Genomic DNA, 13,892 nt, shown 5'->3' on the forward strand with positions numbered 1-13,892 from the left:
AGCGACAGGACCAAGGACTCGCACCAGCACTGAGGAAGGTGTTCATCCACACAAGCCAGCCACCGGGGTGCAGAGACGTCACTGATGACAGCTCCGCGGGGGGACCTACCGTAAGCCGCTAGCAAGCGAGATCTGAGTCCTGGCCCCACGCTTCGTAGTTCGACCGTCCTCTCACCTGTCACCGGCTGCTTGGTATCGATAGCACCACACCTCACAGTGCACCTGCCTGAAGACAACGGAGCGGTGCCACGAAGTCCATCAAGTCCTCCTCCCTCCCCAAGGTCACCCTGACAGAAGATCGCCACATTTTGTTATCACCATCCAGGTACATCATCACCAAGGAGCATCACACCACCCGAGTGAATCCACACACACCCCGAACAACCAGAGTTCAAGGAGGCGAACCACCCAGCAACATTCTGTGCACCTCAGTCAACCTTCAGCCTGCTGTAGTCGAGCACACCCGCCCTTGGGGACTACACAACACTTGGCCTGTGGCCCTGTTGGGAGTTCTGCAGCGACCCCTAAGCGTGGCTTACGCAACAGCCCGCACAGCCCACGCGGTCACATGGCAGTCCAGGGGACAAAGGCCTCGACGGAGTTCCCGTGCGAAGGGAGTCCAAGTAGGAGAGATGTGTCGGCCGCAGCTCCACGCCAGGTGCAGGAAACACGCAGGTCACGGCGGAAGACTGGTCACCCACAACATCGCCTGAGGAAGGCGCAGAACCCGAGTCCAGATGGCGAGGACGCCCAGACCACGACACCACCCTCGGAAAGGCTACATGAGTGACTTGGCTGTGAATACGTTGGTAGTTCCTCAGCGACGCCTTTGCGTGGCTCACACGAAGTTCCGCACGGTCCACACGGTCCCATGACAGCCAGCAAGGGAAGCCATCCAAGAGGCTCCAGTGGCAGAGGAGTCCAGGTGAGAGAGGCAAGTCAGACGTCGCTCAGAAGTCAGGAGTAAAGAAGTACATCGAGCACGCCACCTCCAAAGGAAGGCCTCACTCACAGAGATCGTCTCCAACAGCCGCAGGTTCTGTCGTCCACCAAGGCCTGAGTGTCTGAGAGATCCTCCAGAGTGGATTCCACCACAGCTCCAGATGCACCAGCACTGAACTCTATACAGAAACTTCAAGACCGCGAGACCAGGCCGGTCTACAGAACATTGCCAAGGCAGAGGAAGGCATCCTGACCATGCGGTCCGAAGCTCCAGTTCTGCCTGGCTGACGGCCTGAATAGACTCATGTGGTGCTATGTGTTTGTTTGTTTGTTTTATTTCAGGTTGGACTTCTGTTTGTTTTTTCATTAAAGTTTGGGAGGGATGTAGTATCCGGCTGGATACATTCTAGTGTTCCACTGCTGATGTAACCCACACTAGACACCCACCCACCACAGGCGTCACCAGTCAGGTGACCCTGTCAATAAAAGGGGCCGGGCGCACGTGCCCTGGGCCAGTTACTGCACCAGATTACTATGTGTTAGTGTCCCTCATTCATCAGCATGTGGGCCTGAGGCCCCAACTCTACATCACCTCTCCCAGATCTCATCTTACTGGGAAACAATGACTGAAACCCGCCCTCATCGAAGATTGGAAACAGACTCTGGGCCTCGGGAGTTACGGCCTAAAAATAAATTAATCCCTGCTCCATAGCAAAGGGCCAAAGGTTACTGCCAGATGCCAAAGGTCACAAGCTGTGAGACCGTCCATGCATAGTACAAACATTGGCATTGCCAATAGGTCTCGCTTTTGGGACCTTATAAGTGTTTGGTTATCCAGCCCAATATCCTTGGTGCAACAACATCAATTGTTGCATGGCTAAACACTTATAAGGTCCCAATGGCGAGACCTATTGGCTATGCCAATGCTTGTTGTTAACACAGTAAGCACTGGCTGCGGGGCCGCCAATTGCGCTGTACAACGCTTTCTCTGCCTCCCTCTGTTCCCCCAAGCAACACTCCCTCACTCGTGGCTCTTTATCTCGCTATATTCCATCTATAGATTTGTATTCATTTGACTCCAATGCAGCAACGTATTTTATTTCGTTTTGCAAAAATTTCCTATCCATACATTAGAATGTAAATTATGCTAAATATAAGGTGAAATTCATTCATGAGAATCTGAACATGATGACCAAGAAGTACTTAATTGCTCAATTAAAGAGCAAACAGCGGGGGGGAAAAGTGTTACGGTTTGTTGGGAATACAAACGTGTATATGCTTTCAATCAAACAGCGGTCTTAGGCTACAGGACAGAGTAAGGGCAAGCAATGCCATCCGCTCGATTTACTTGTATAAGGCTATAATGATAGGTTTGAGGTGCATCCAATCAGAAGGCATGTCGGCCAGTCCAATGAAAATCCTTTTTACAAACAAGGGCGCAGTTTAATTATGTAAGACCTCGCCGGAATCGGCTGAATGCCAGTGCATCATGCCCATGCACTAACCATAACAGCAGTTGTGACAGCGAGATGCCTTTCGTGGTCAAGAGCTAGCGGGTGCACGCGGTAGGCAGATGATTTGTTTATTGAAAGTGCAAGACGCCTACTTCTGCAATGCACTCCCTCTCTCAGGAAATCGAGGGCTTCTCCAAAACAAACCTACGGCAGCAGCGCACGAGGGTCACCACCGTCACCGGCAGGAGGACGGTGGAGTCCTGGAGAGATTCCCTCTTACAGGTGGAGGAGGATACAGAGCAGGGCTCCGAGGCTGTGTGTGGCTATGTGGAGGACCACAGCCTGGACCTGCAGATAGGGGTGATCAAACCCTGGCTGCTATTGGGTGAGTCATTACTGTGTGTGTAATTTGGAGGGTGCCACACCACCCGCCTCCTGCATAACTTTGAATGTTCACCGTTCATCGGTGTCTTGCTGCGGTGAACGTGTATTTACTACAGTGAATTTAAGGTGAAGGCTCCAGGTGACCTTACAGAATGTTCAGGGTTCTGCACACCATTACTAAATTACGGTGGTGACAGGATTACTTTTGTGACGATTGTGAAATGTTTGAAGGAATTCCACAGTTTGTTTATGTGCTATGTCATTTACTTGTCTAGGTATTTTTGGAAACTTGCACGGGGACACAATTTATGTAACCTCATTCTCAGTGCACAGAAAAGTCATGCAACATAATGACACTGCAATGCAAGCTTTTAAACCGGTAGCTTTCTTTTTCTTAATAATATAAAGGACTTTAATTTACTTCATTGGTAAGGCGCGCCACCTGCTGCTTTCTTTGCAAACCGCACCCAAGGTCTCAAAAAATATACCTGCATTTTATCGCTTAGATCAGCGGTTCTTAACCTTTTGAATTCTGTGGACTAGCATCTAAGACTTGAACCTCAAACAACACGCAACAAGCATTTACAATGCAATGGTCTCGGCATTGGTAAAGTTAGAGCTATTGGCATTGCTCATGACATTATTTTTGTTTATGTTTTTGTTTTTAAAACATTTAAAGAAACGGCATTGTTATTTACAATGTCAATAGCTTAATCAATCACTCTCAAATGCGAGACCTATTGCATTTGCACTCACACACAGAGCCACCTACACACACACTGACTAAGCTATTGACATTGTAAACAACAATGCCGTTTCTCTACATGTTTTAAAAACAAAAACAAACAAAACTAATGTCATGAGCAATGCCAATACCTCTAACTTTAACAATGCCGAGACCGTTGCATTGTAAATGCTTGTCTTTAATTCTGGGCATGTGAGCTTACAATGTGGGTGTAGGCGGAAGCCCCACGAAAGATCTGCTCATTTTGGGCTTGAGGGTTCAAGAGAACCCCGTGCTGAGCCAGAGCCAGGAAGCTGGCATGAATCAGCTTGGTGCGAGCATTGTCACTCGTCCACCTCTATGCAGAAGTAAGCTTAGTTACTGAAGATATCTGTGAGTGAGTGCTGCGTCAGTCACTAGCTCAGAGCGCGCAGCATAGTTATTTATACTTGAAGTCTTAATGGGAGTCTGACTAGACAGAAGATGTGGGTGAGGGAGTGACATCGTCGAGTGAAGAGGGCAGAATGATGCTAATGAACTGGCAGCAGGCAGTGGCACTCAGTGCCCCCGTATGAGAAGCGGCCTCTGGAGGGAGGTGGGTTCCAGGATGGGAACTTTCAGGGGACGCGGGGTCATACCATGTGGAGCACGGTAAGTAGAAACCAGAAAGTTATTTAGATCTTCGGGGTATGGTTACCATACTCAGCGAGAGAGGCAGTTGGTTGTATTCACTCCCCTCTCAATGAAGGCCTCGTGGTGCGTTGTGACTTCAGCATCAGAGGTTGGCCCCCTCCCTTTCTGCCGCTGCCCCCACTGCAAGGGCCTAGGGGTGCGGTGAAAGTCCTTATCGTGAGAGGCTGCGGGTGCACCATTTGCTGCCCACTCAGGAGAGACCTCGAGGTGCAGCCACGATCCTCAGGCCGGGGCACACTTGTTTATTGTTTGTTTAATATCATGGTGCCACAATTACAGTACGCAATCACACTAGAAAGACAGTACGCAATCACACTAGAAAGGGAATTCGGTTAGTGACCTCCCATTTCAGGAGCGTTGCAACATTTTCAAGGCTTTACATGACCTTCACATTGCCAAAAAAGGCGTGGCTTATTATATCTGTCTGTTTTCATAGATAGCTCGGTTTACTCGTGCTAACGTGTCACTCGAAGTGTCACACATCTGGCAATCGAATGTCACTCATGCGCACACTGAAGCTTTGGATGTCACACATACGTACGTAGTCTGAAAACCTGGCAGATGAGACGGCACAAACGACAACTTACAAAAAAGCAGCACCACACTGCTATCACAAGAAAGTCTTACCTTTTGTCCAGCACCGGCTCCGACCCGCTGTCGACCCATTTCCGTTTCCCAAACTGAGAGACGAGTCAGGGGGCGCTGCGGGAAATGCGATCTTGAAAAGACCCCGCCGAGCTCCGAAACTAGAACGGGTGCCGCCTGGGGTGAAGGGGAGGGAAGGACTCAGACGCACATGGCTGGCACTTAGAAGGGCATTCAGGGTCTTCTAAAGTTTGCTTTTGAAGTGTTTCCCTTCCACACAATGGTTTGGGGAGGGGCTTACATGCTTTAGGGGCTAAAGACACAATCTTAAAACACATATGCCAAGTACACCTAAACAAAACGACCGCGCGAGGGCAGGGGAAGAAAGACTCGCACGCGCTGCACACAAACATTCATGAGTGGCATGGAAACCAGTCACTGGCAGTAAACACTGCCGAGATTCTCTCTGAGTCTCTCCTAAACAAATACTTTCCCGTCCAACGTCAACTAACCTAGACTTCAATATCCGAGTTTACTCCTCTCTCTTGACATCCAAGGATAGTTGGTGACCGGACTGTGTTATCCACCTTATCTTCCGTGCTGTATGTTTTTATCCCTGGTTTTGCTTCCTTACTGCCTACTATGTAATGCAATTTCCAGCTGTTTTTCTTTACAGTATGTATGTAAAGTGCTCTGATACCCACGGGTCAAGCTAGCGCTATATAAAACTTTTAAAATAAAAATAAATATGTCAGCAGCCTGGCCAGCTGTTCGAGGGGCCGGAGAGGGTGCGAGCGTTCACACGGGTAGGAGGGAGCGATGGGCAAGGCCCAACCGCATGGCAACGGACACAGCTAAAATGATTGCTGGTTTCTTTTTACAGTAATTGCGTTGGACAAAAGAGGGAACAATGAAGCAAACATTTGGACAGGGAGGAGGTTGCTTCTGGGTCAGTCAGTGGGGGAATGTCACTCTTTACCAAAAGATCAGCAGTCTAGTGTCCAGCATGCTGTAACACACACTGAACACCCACCCACCACAGGTGTCACCAGTCAGGTGACCCTGGCAATAAAAGGGGCCGAGCGCACGTGCTCTGGGCCAGTTATACAACTATAACTCCACTGTCTGCGTCCATCCTTTCAGCTGCATGTGGGCCTAAGGCCCAAATACTACACCCCCCACCCTCCTCTTCCCGCCAACCAAGAAACCCGCATATTCTCCTGTCGCACCGATGCTATGAAGGGAACCGGTGACCAATCAGCAAAATATGCATTCTGACGTATGACTGTAAAAGCGCATATGATTAAACAGCAACACCTGTTATTAATATTTTTTCCTTCACATATAGCGCACTGTTCTCGTTCCGTAAAAAGAGCGCTAATACCACAGGTGCAGCTATGCTGTAGAAATCTGTTTAAAAAATGTATGTATTGGAAGCCAAAGTATTTTGGAAATGCACAGTATATCGACAATTGGGGTTTTCAAGAACATTGTCGGATTACATTTTCGCAGTTTTATATAGCGCGAACTCGGCCCGAGGGAACTGAAGCGCTTTACGTGAGAACCGGTTCAGATTCATACGGATTTGGAGGTACACACAGAAATGACGATGATGTGTGGTTGGTGTTAGAGACAGTATAATAGCTAGATGAAAGGACAGACTTTTTACAATACATTTAAAGCACCTCGTGCAGCAGGGGGCTCAGGCTGCCTCCCAGCGCTACGGGTGGTTCAGAAGTGCACGTGCAGGAATAGCTCATGAGTTGGCTGCAGGTTCTTGCTCTTCAGCCATGAAAGTCACCGGTGCTCAAAGCAGCAGCCGTTTGGGTAATGGAAATGAATAGCGGACTCTTCAAAGTCAATAGTTTTTGGTGCCCGAAGGGGCGTCAAAATCGTGTTTTCGAACTATCGTTACGGTGCTACGGAGTCGCTTTACTTTTAATGCCATAAATTAATTCCTTTTTAGGAGAGCAAAATATTGGGGAACCATTTTGGACAAGGCAACGGCGGTTTAAACAACAATAAAAGTAACGTTGTTACAGCGCTCCATTCCACTCTTCCCGTTTCAGAGCACTTTAAATACCGCATATCACAATGAACCGATCAAATAGTTCTCAGTTTGTCGACCAAGGAAGGATGAAAGGGCAAGTTGACCTTCCCCCACGTCAAGCTCCTGGACTTCATATCACCATTGAGAGCGAACTCCACTTAGACATATTGAGAAATAAATCCGATATAAATGACCTCGAGTTTAAGCACGATATTCTGGGATTGGGCTCTGGGGTTACGCCGGCAGGCTGGTAAATATATATCGTACACAATAAATGATGAACAGCCATGTTTTAAAATGACTTGGTGTTAAGGGTTTGCTGTTTCTAAGCGCTGTAAACTGCCATTTTTACTGTCCCCTCATTTCATTGCATCAACGCGTCTGCACCCTCTATCAGTCCTCACGTTTACACGAGAGCTCAAGCGGAACTTTCTCTTTTTAAGACAGAACCTTCACCAGCAACAGACAGTTTAACTCGATTTTCAAGTTTTTTTAGTCATAGGAGTCGAATCACAAAATAAAGAAACATGAAACAAACACTACCACAGGAACCAAATAGGACAAACGGGCAGGATGAGATCTGAGCGCTCTCGACCAGTTATAAGTGGCCTGCAGCAAAGTCGGCATCTGTGAAACTACTAGGGGCAAACCTTTCCACCCCAGTGACGTCTTGCAGTGCTTTATTCGTCTCTAGAGGTGTATGCTGCTCTCAGTCTCATATTTGCTTCATGACATGATTAAAGTAGAGTTCGAAACAGGCTGCAGGGAGCTACAACAGAAACACTGGTCTCGAGCACACCAAACGCAGCGTCCTTTTCGGATTCGGGGGCGTGTTTTGCTGTTGTCTCCTCCTTGAGACTTCTTGCAAAAAACACGCCCCCCCGATCCGAAAAGGACGGGGCCTAATCAGAGTGATTGACCTCTTCTCCAGTGGCTGGCCAGCATTTACGAGGCCAGCCAATGGAGAACAGGGGAGAAGAGGGGCTGGTTCAAGCCCCTCTTCTCCAAGTCATTAAATCTCCGACTTCCGTTTCTGCCTTTCGGCAGACCGGTAGTCCTCGACCTAAAAATGTAGAAATGAATATGAATCGAACCAGTATACAAATTACAGAATGTTTTATTTAGGTCACAAAAATCGAATATTTGATTTTAATGGGAAGGTTAGTGCTTTTCAAAATGTACCTATTTCTTAAAGGTGAAGTGATAAGTTGGACTCTCGCAAATAACTGTCTGTTTTTTAACTTTAATGCATGCTCACTTTTTGTCCGTGCATACCAGTACTTCAATTGTGACCACCGATCCTCCCTAGTATACTCCATTTGCTGAACTTGTGCAGCTCCCACAAATAAAGATACCAACTTACTTTTAGCCTCTCATTTCAAATGCCTTCCCATTTATATAGTGTATTAGCATTTTCAGTTTTGCGTATATATACCTTTAGGAAAGTGCCTCCTTTGACATGGTTACCACCCCACTTTTTGCCTGGTGCAACTTTGAGAGTGTGCTGGGTTTCTGATAACCAGGTCTCCAGCACCAGTGTTCGTTACCTAAACTGTATGATTGTTCCACAATTGACACCCTTTAGGATCCCTTGTAAGTGGTACCTATGGCATTGGACCGAAAGAGGGTCCCTTAGGGCTGTACCATTAATTGTGCCACCTAAGTGGCTGCTCACCAAGCTCATGCAAACTACCATTGCAGCCTCCGTATCTTGGTGCAGAGAAAACCGAAGAGTCGACATTGCACACATCCCTGTTTGCCATGCCATCAAAACACTGCATGTGGTATAGGTAAGTCACCCCTACGGCAGGCCTTACAGCCCGAAGGCTGGGTGCACTATACCCATGTGTGGGCATATCTGCCTGAGTGGATCTGTCCCCGTGATATCTAAGTTCGCCCTTAGATATTACGATTGAGCAGGGAAGCCATGACAAGTTCATGGACTGGACACTTGTGATTTCAAGTTCCCCAGCTACATGACGGCTTCACTGTTCCCCAAAGTGTTTGTCACCAAACACCTTGTCTTAATAAACCCACACTGATTTCAGTGTGGATGTATTAATGAATGCACACAAAGGGCACCTCAGAGGTGCCCCCTGAAAACCTACTGACTACTAGTGTGTTGACTGTCTGGTCTCAACCAGCCAGCCACCATAGGCAGGTTTCTGACCTCCTGAGGTGAGAGCCTTCCCTCTTGGAGGTCGGGAACAAAGCCTGCTTTGAGTAGAGGTGTTCACACCTCCTCCAAGCAGGATTGACGTTCCAGGGCAGGAAGCTTCTAAGGCCCGCTGCCTTTGTTATGCAACCTCAGGCCTCTCCAGATAGTGGAGGTGCCCACCCCTCTGTCCTGACCCCACTTTTTGGCGGCAAGGCAGGCAGGAAAATTAGTAAGATTAGGAGGTGTGCCCACATTCAGCCAGCACCACCCCTAGGGCGGGCCAGCTGATGTGGACCCCACTTTTCAGATTCCTCCATGTTGTTATGAATGGAATTAGCCTTCTAGAGTCAGGGTTAAGGTCACTTCCCACTGGAAGTGGTCATATAGAGGGTGTAGAAAGCCCATTGGCTACAACCTGTCGCTTCCCATAAATGCCCCATAATTGAGTATTTAGGTGGCACCCTTTAACCCAAGAACTCAGATTATACAGATCAACAGAAGAAGGACGAAGAAGAGTCATTGCCTGGTGAGAACTGCAGCAGAACATTGGACTTTGGCGCGAAACCTTGCCGTCCCCAGCCCTCTCTTGACAATCGCTACAGAGTGACTCGTCCTGCGAGCTGGAGAACTATCGAAGCCTTGGGTAGCCAGCCAGCACTTCGACATACACCAGAAGTCTCCTTTGGAGTAGAGGTAGCTGCTTTGATTTTGCCCCTGCCAAATGTTTGTCCCTGACTGCGAGGGGCATCTTTGTGCACTAGTCCAGCGGACCTAACCACTCTGCTTCGGAGCACCCCGGCCTGGGTTCCGAAGAACCGGCTGTCCCCCCCCCCCCATGCTCCGAGACCCCTTGCGACCTGAGCCCCTGTTTTGGAGCCCTCAGACATTCCCTCAAGACCCCCTCTGCAGCCTCTTTTCAGGTGGCCCCCCTTCTCAGTAGCTCACCAACACCTTGCTCCCAGTAGAACCTGGGCGGTTCCCGAAGAACTGCTGGTAGTACTTTGAACCATGTCTCACTACTATTCCGATACCAGAAGGTGAACCGCTGTACCTACCTTTAGGCATCTTAGACTTTTCCCCCATTAGGATTGCATTGTTTGTAAAAGCGCACAGGTTTAAACGCTTTACTTACCAGTGCATAGTTCTATCGAAAACTGTACTTACCTTTGAACAAAGTTTTTGAATTTGAAATATATATACAAATACATTTAATTTTTCTAATTTGGTGTTGGATTTATTCTTTGAGTTTGTGTCTCATTTATTGCCTTTGTGACTACAATAAATGCTTGGCACTACCCTCTGATAAGCTTAACTGCTCGCCCACACTACCACAAAAGAGAGCGTTAGTATTATCTACCTTTGCCTCTGTGAACCTATTGGGGACCCACTGGACTCTCGGCACAGTGTACTTCGTTTTAGTACACTATATAGAGAGCCAGCTTCCTACAATACCTTATTAATCTGCTAATATTATTTAATTTTATAAACCGTTGTGAAGCCCCTGAGAAGGCTTCACTAAGTCCCTGGGATCCACATACCGCAGGTAAAGAACCAATGGCTTCGATTCATTGTAGTGTTGCCAAGCAGGCACTGGGATATCTTGAACATGAGCGCTTTCTCTAGCTTTTCTATTGATGGCTGTTAGTGGTTAACCTTTGAGCCAGTGAAACAATTTGCGAACGAAATGGGTACAGTGGTGTAGATAAATTGCCATCTCACATGAAACATTTGCAAAATTGTATATCTTTTTTTTTTTTTTAGGCCATACCGCAATAATTTGAACTGTAAACTGCCAGGCGAATTTTTTTTTTTTTTTTTAGCATGGCAACCTGTGTCACTTTGATTTTCCTTTGACGGATTGTGTATTTACCAAATAGGTTTACTTCACTTGAATATCCGCTTATAGACAGCAGCACTGCTGAGGCCTTAACTGACAGAAACCAGTCAAAGAGGAGGCGTTTGTTTACCTCCTGTTTGAAGGCTGCGCATAAATACACAGGAACAAAACTGAACAACGCATGTGCCTTTGTCCCATCGGCTTTCGGTTATTTAAAACGGTTCACAGTCGAATAGTAAAATAACAACATGACCTGCCTTATTCGTCCATGATATCACGAAGAATGGTATCTCCCTATACATTTACAGCTGATGGATGTTGATGGGGAGTCATTCATTGGCATCACAACGGTACTTTAATGGCTTATGGTGTCTGAATTTATACTATTAGCATGTAACTGCTTAGACGTCACGACAGTATCATATTGTCCAGAGCCCCACTTGCTCCTATAACCCTCCTTGGACAGCTCCACTGGGCTTTGCGCATAAAGCAAGATCTGATTTCGGTTCTAGTGTGTGCCTCCCTTGCCTCACCCGCAATGGATAGGTCAGTGTTGGGAGGAGGTTTTCTCTGCAAACTGCCACACCCTTTTGTGTTTCTTTAATCAGCTTTCCGATATGTAAATAATTCTTGCGTATTTTTCATGGGAATAATTTGGGGTCTGGGTTTTGCTTTTTTGTACTTGTATGTGCTGCCTGCAAGGTGTACGTCCTCTGACTTTTCTCTAGTTCTCTGTAGTACTGAAGGATATTATACAAAGTATTCTCTCGGCTCTGTGACGTCACAGAGAGCTGCGCCAGTGGCCTTGTTTTCTCGATACACCGGAGCTCCTCGGTAGCAGGATACAATGTGAAACATAGTTGGGGGCGGTGTATTGTGTGTATTGTTACAGAAAAGAAGCTCGAGTCACTAACATAGGTTGGCCCTGAATGGATTCCATTGCGTGCTCATATTAAACCGTGCACTTGAGATGGATTTGTAGTGAGTCCCTCATTTTATTATGAAATATTCTTTTAATAAGAGGGACTGAATATGTTTTCTGAAAGAGCACAGGTGAGCAGAGTAACCCTCCAAAGGAAGAGCGGAGGACTGACAGCAGACCAACCATGGTAATGGCGATATCTTTGACTCATTCTCTCAGTGTTTCCGCCTCCCGCACCTGTCTCCTGGGCTTGCATATTTGGCACCTCTGTGCAGAATGTAGTATACGAGACTTTTTATGATGACTAGGAATTTTTCTTGAGGATAATTCACTGTTCAAAGACCAAGAGTAACTGTATCAATTGCGCACCTCACTTGTAAGCAAAGAGCTGAAACCAAAGACTATGAATACACTTCCCAAATATTAGTCCATATCATTGCAGACATAATGTTCACCCTGAAGACGTTTCCTCAGGTCTCTTAGGTCTCTTATCTATCTAAAACTTTAGCTTCTTTCTATCTATTCCTCACCCACAATTAATCATGCTAAATCTACATAAAATACATTTCCGACTTTCGCCCTGTTATAAATCCCTTATGTGCTGTACTGTTGTAAAGCCAACGTAGTGCAGGAATAACACTGAAAAAAAAGCTCCCAACACGAGTCCATATCTCAGTTATGACCAGAATTGGATGAGGTTACATTAATTCTGCTCACACTGGCAGAGACAATTACAGCTTTTACCCATTGTCGCGTTATTGCCTCCTGGTGCGGGCATGAACTACTGTTAATTGCCTGCCTCAAGTTACCCTGAACTGAAGGAACCTAACAAGGGGAAGGGAAATTAACGCTTTGTAGCACCGGCCAAGCTGTGCGCAGTTCAGCTGTAAGCACCTGTTATCCTGATCTCATCCTCATCAGGGAACAATCTTGTCCACTGACCCTCTTCTAAGCTTGCCTCTGCTTTCCTCTCACTACACATGGACAATATGCAAGAGTAGTTCATGTAAGCCTTCGAAGCTTTATGATTGGCTGAACCGATATCAGAAATCTATTCTCTGTGCTAATTTGAATACAAACATTGGAATGATGAATGATTCACCGAAGACAATGAAGTAGCAGAGGGTCAATAAGTGTTTTTATCGGCCTTCTGCTCCAACATTCAAATTATTGCCTTTCTGTTTCTCTGTAGTTAATTTAGAATATTCTGCCCCTAGGAGTGAAGAATTCTGATAGTACGCCGACTCTTCTGCCTTGGTTTATACAGGATAGAGGCCCTTCACTCATTGTAGACTCTTGCCTGATGCTTCAATCTGTAACTCGGAGAGAGCCTTTAACATGTAGAATTTTAGGCAGGAAACTGTGAGTAATGGAGATGTTTTTCACTGGGCGGTTCAGAGTGACATCAAATAGATAACAGAAGTGAAGCTTGAGTTCTTTGTGGTGTCTCTCAGAACTCTGAGGTCAAAATCTTTCTCTTTATTCGCAGTGACCCACATACAATTTTATGATTTACATGGCCCCCTGTACCTATCCAAAGGAAATAGATGAGCTCAATGGCTGCCAATAAAGAGTGACTAATTGTTTCCCTGCATCCGTGCACCATACCTTTGATTTTTCATTGTAGTTACATAATTGCAACTGATAGCACCACTTAGAAAAGTATGTTGATGAGATTGGATGGTGTGAGGCGCCTATATTACACTGTGTACTGTTTTGCTGTAGCACTCTCCTTTTCCTTGTGCTTTTAACTCACCCGATAATAAACCGGTATATTTGAAAGCCGTGTCCAGTGAATCTGTCTGGCTGAGATGCCTCTAAAAAGAATCCTGCTCTCACTGCTTATTTTTCATGGAAGCTGCACGAATGAACCTTTGCATCAGTAATGGCAAAGCATTGACTATTTCGCTGGCAACTGTCAAGTTTGCATGTTAGCTCGAGTCCAGAACCCCAGATTGTCCTCTTCTCACCTTTGTTCCCTTTGTTTTCCAGCACCCCACAGATTTCTACTGGGATCAGGAAGCTTAGGAAAGTGAGGCAGCGGCTCATGTCTGCCTCGGAATCGTTTGCAAAACCCCGTGTCTTGTCGTGTTACCTCCTACCTACTTAGTGCACCTTCTTTTGTTAATATGTCAGCATGATT

General features: G+C 46.6%; 1 protein-coding gene across 1 annotated transcript in view; it reads left to right on the forward strand.

Moving 5' to 3' along the window:
• Window positions 1-2,417: 2,417 nt before the first annotated feature.
• The window catches only part of DUSP19 (dual specificity phosphatase 19), a 91,505-nt gene continuing 80,030 nt past the window's right edge, over window positions 2,418-13,892 (forward strand). Inside the window, exon 1 of the mRNA XM_085648704.1 lies at window positions 2,418-2,781. Coding sequence (XP_085504830.1) covers window positions 2,556-2,781 — 226 coding nt within the window. The 5' untranslated portion in view covers window positions 2,418-2,555. The remainder of the gene's footprint in view (window positions 2,782-13,892) is intronic.

The sequence above is a fragment of the Triturus cristatus genome, chromosome 3_2 (genome assembly GCF_964204655.1).
Source record: "Triturus cristatus chromosome 3_2, aTriCri1.1, whole genome shotgun sequence".
In the NCBI taxonomy this organism is placed as follows: domain Eukaryota; kingdom Metazoa; phylum Chordata; class Amphibia; order Caudata; family Salamandridae; genus Triturus; species Triturus cristatus.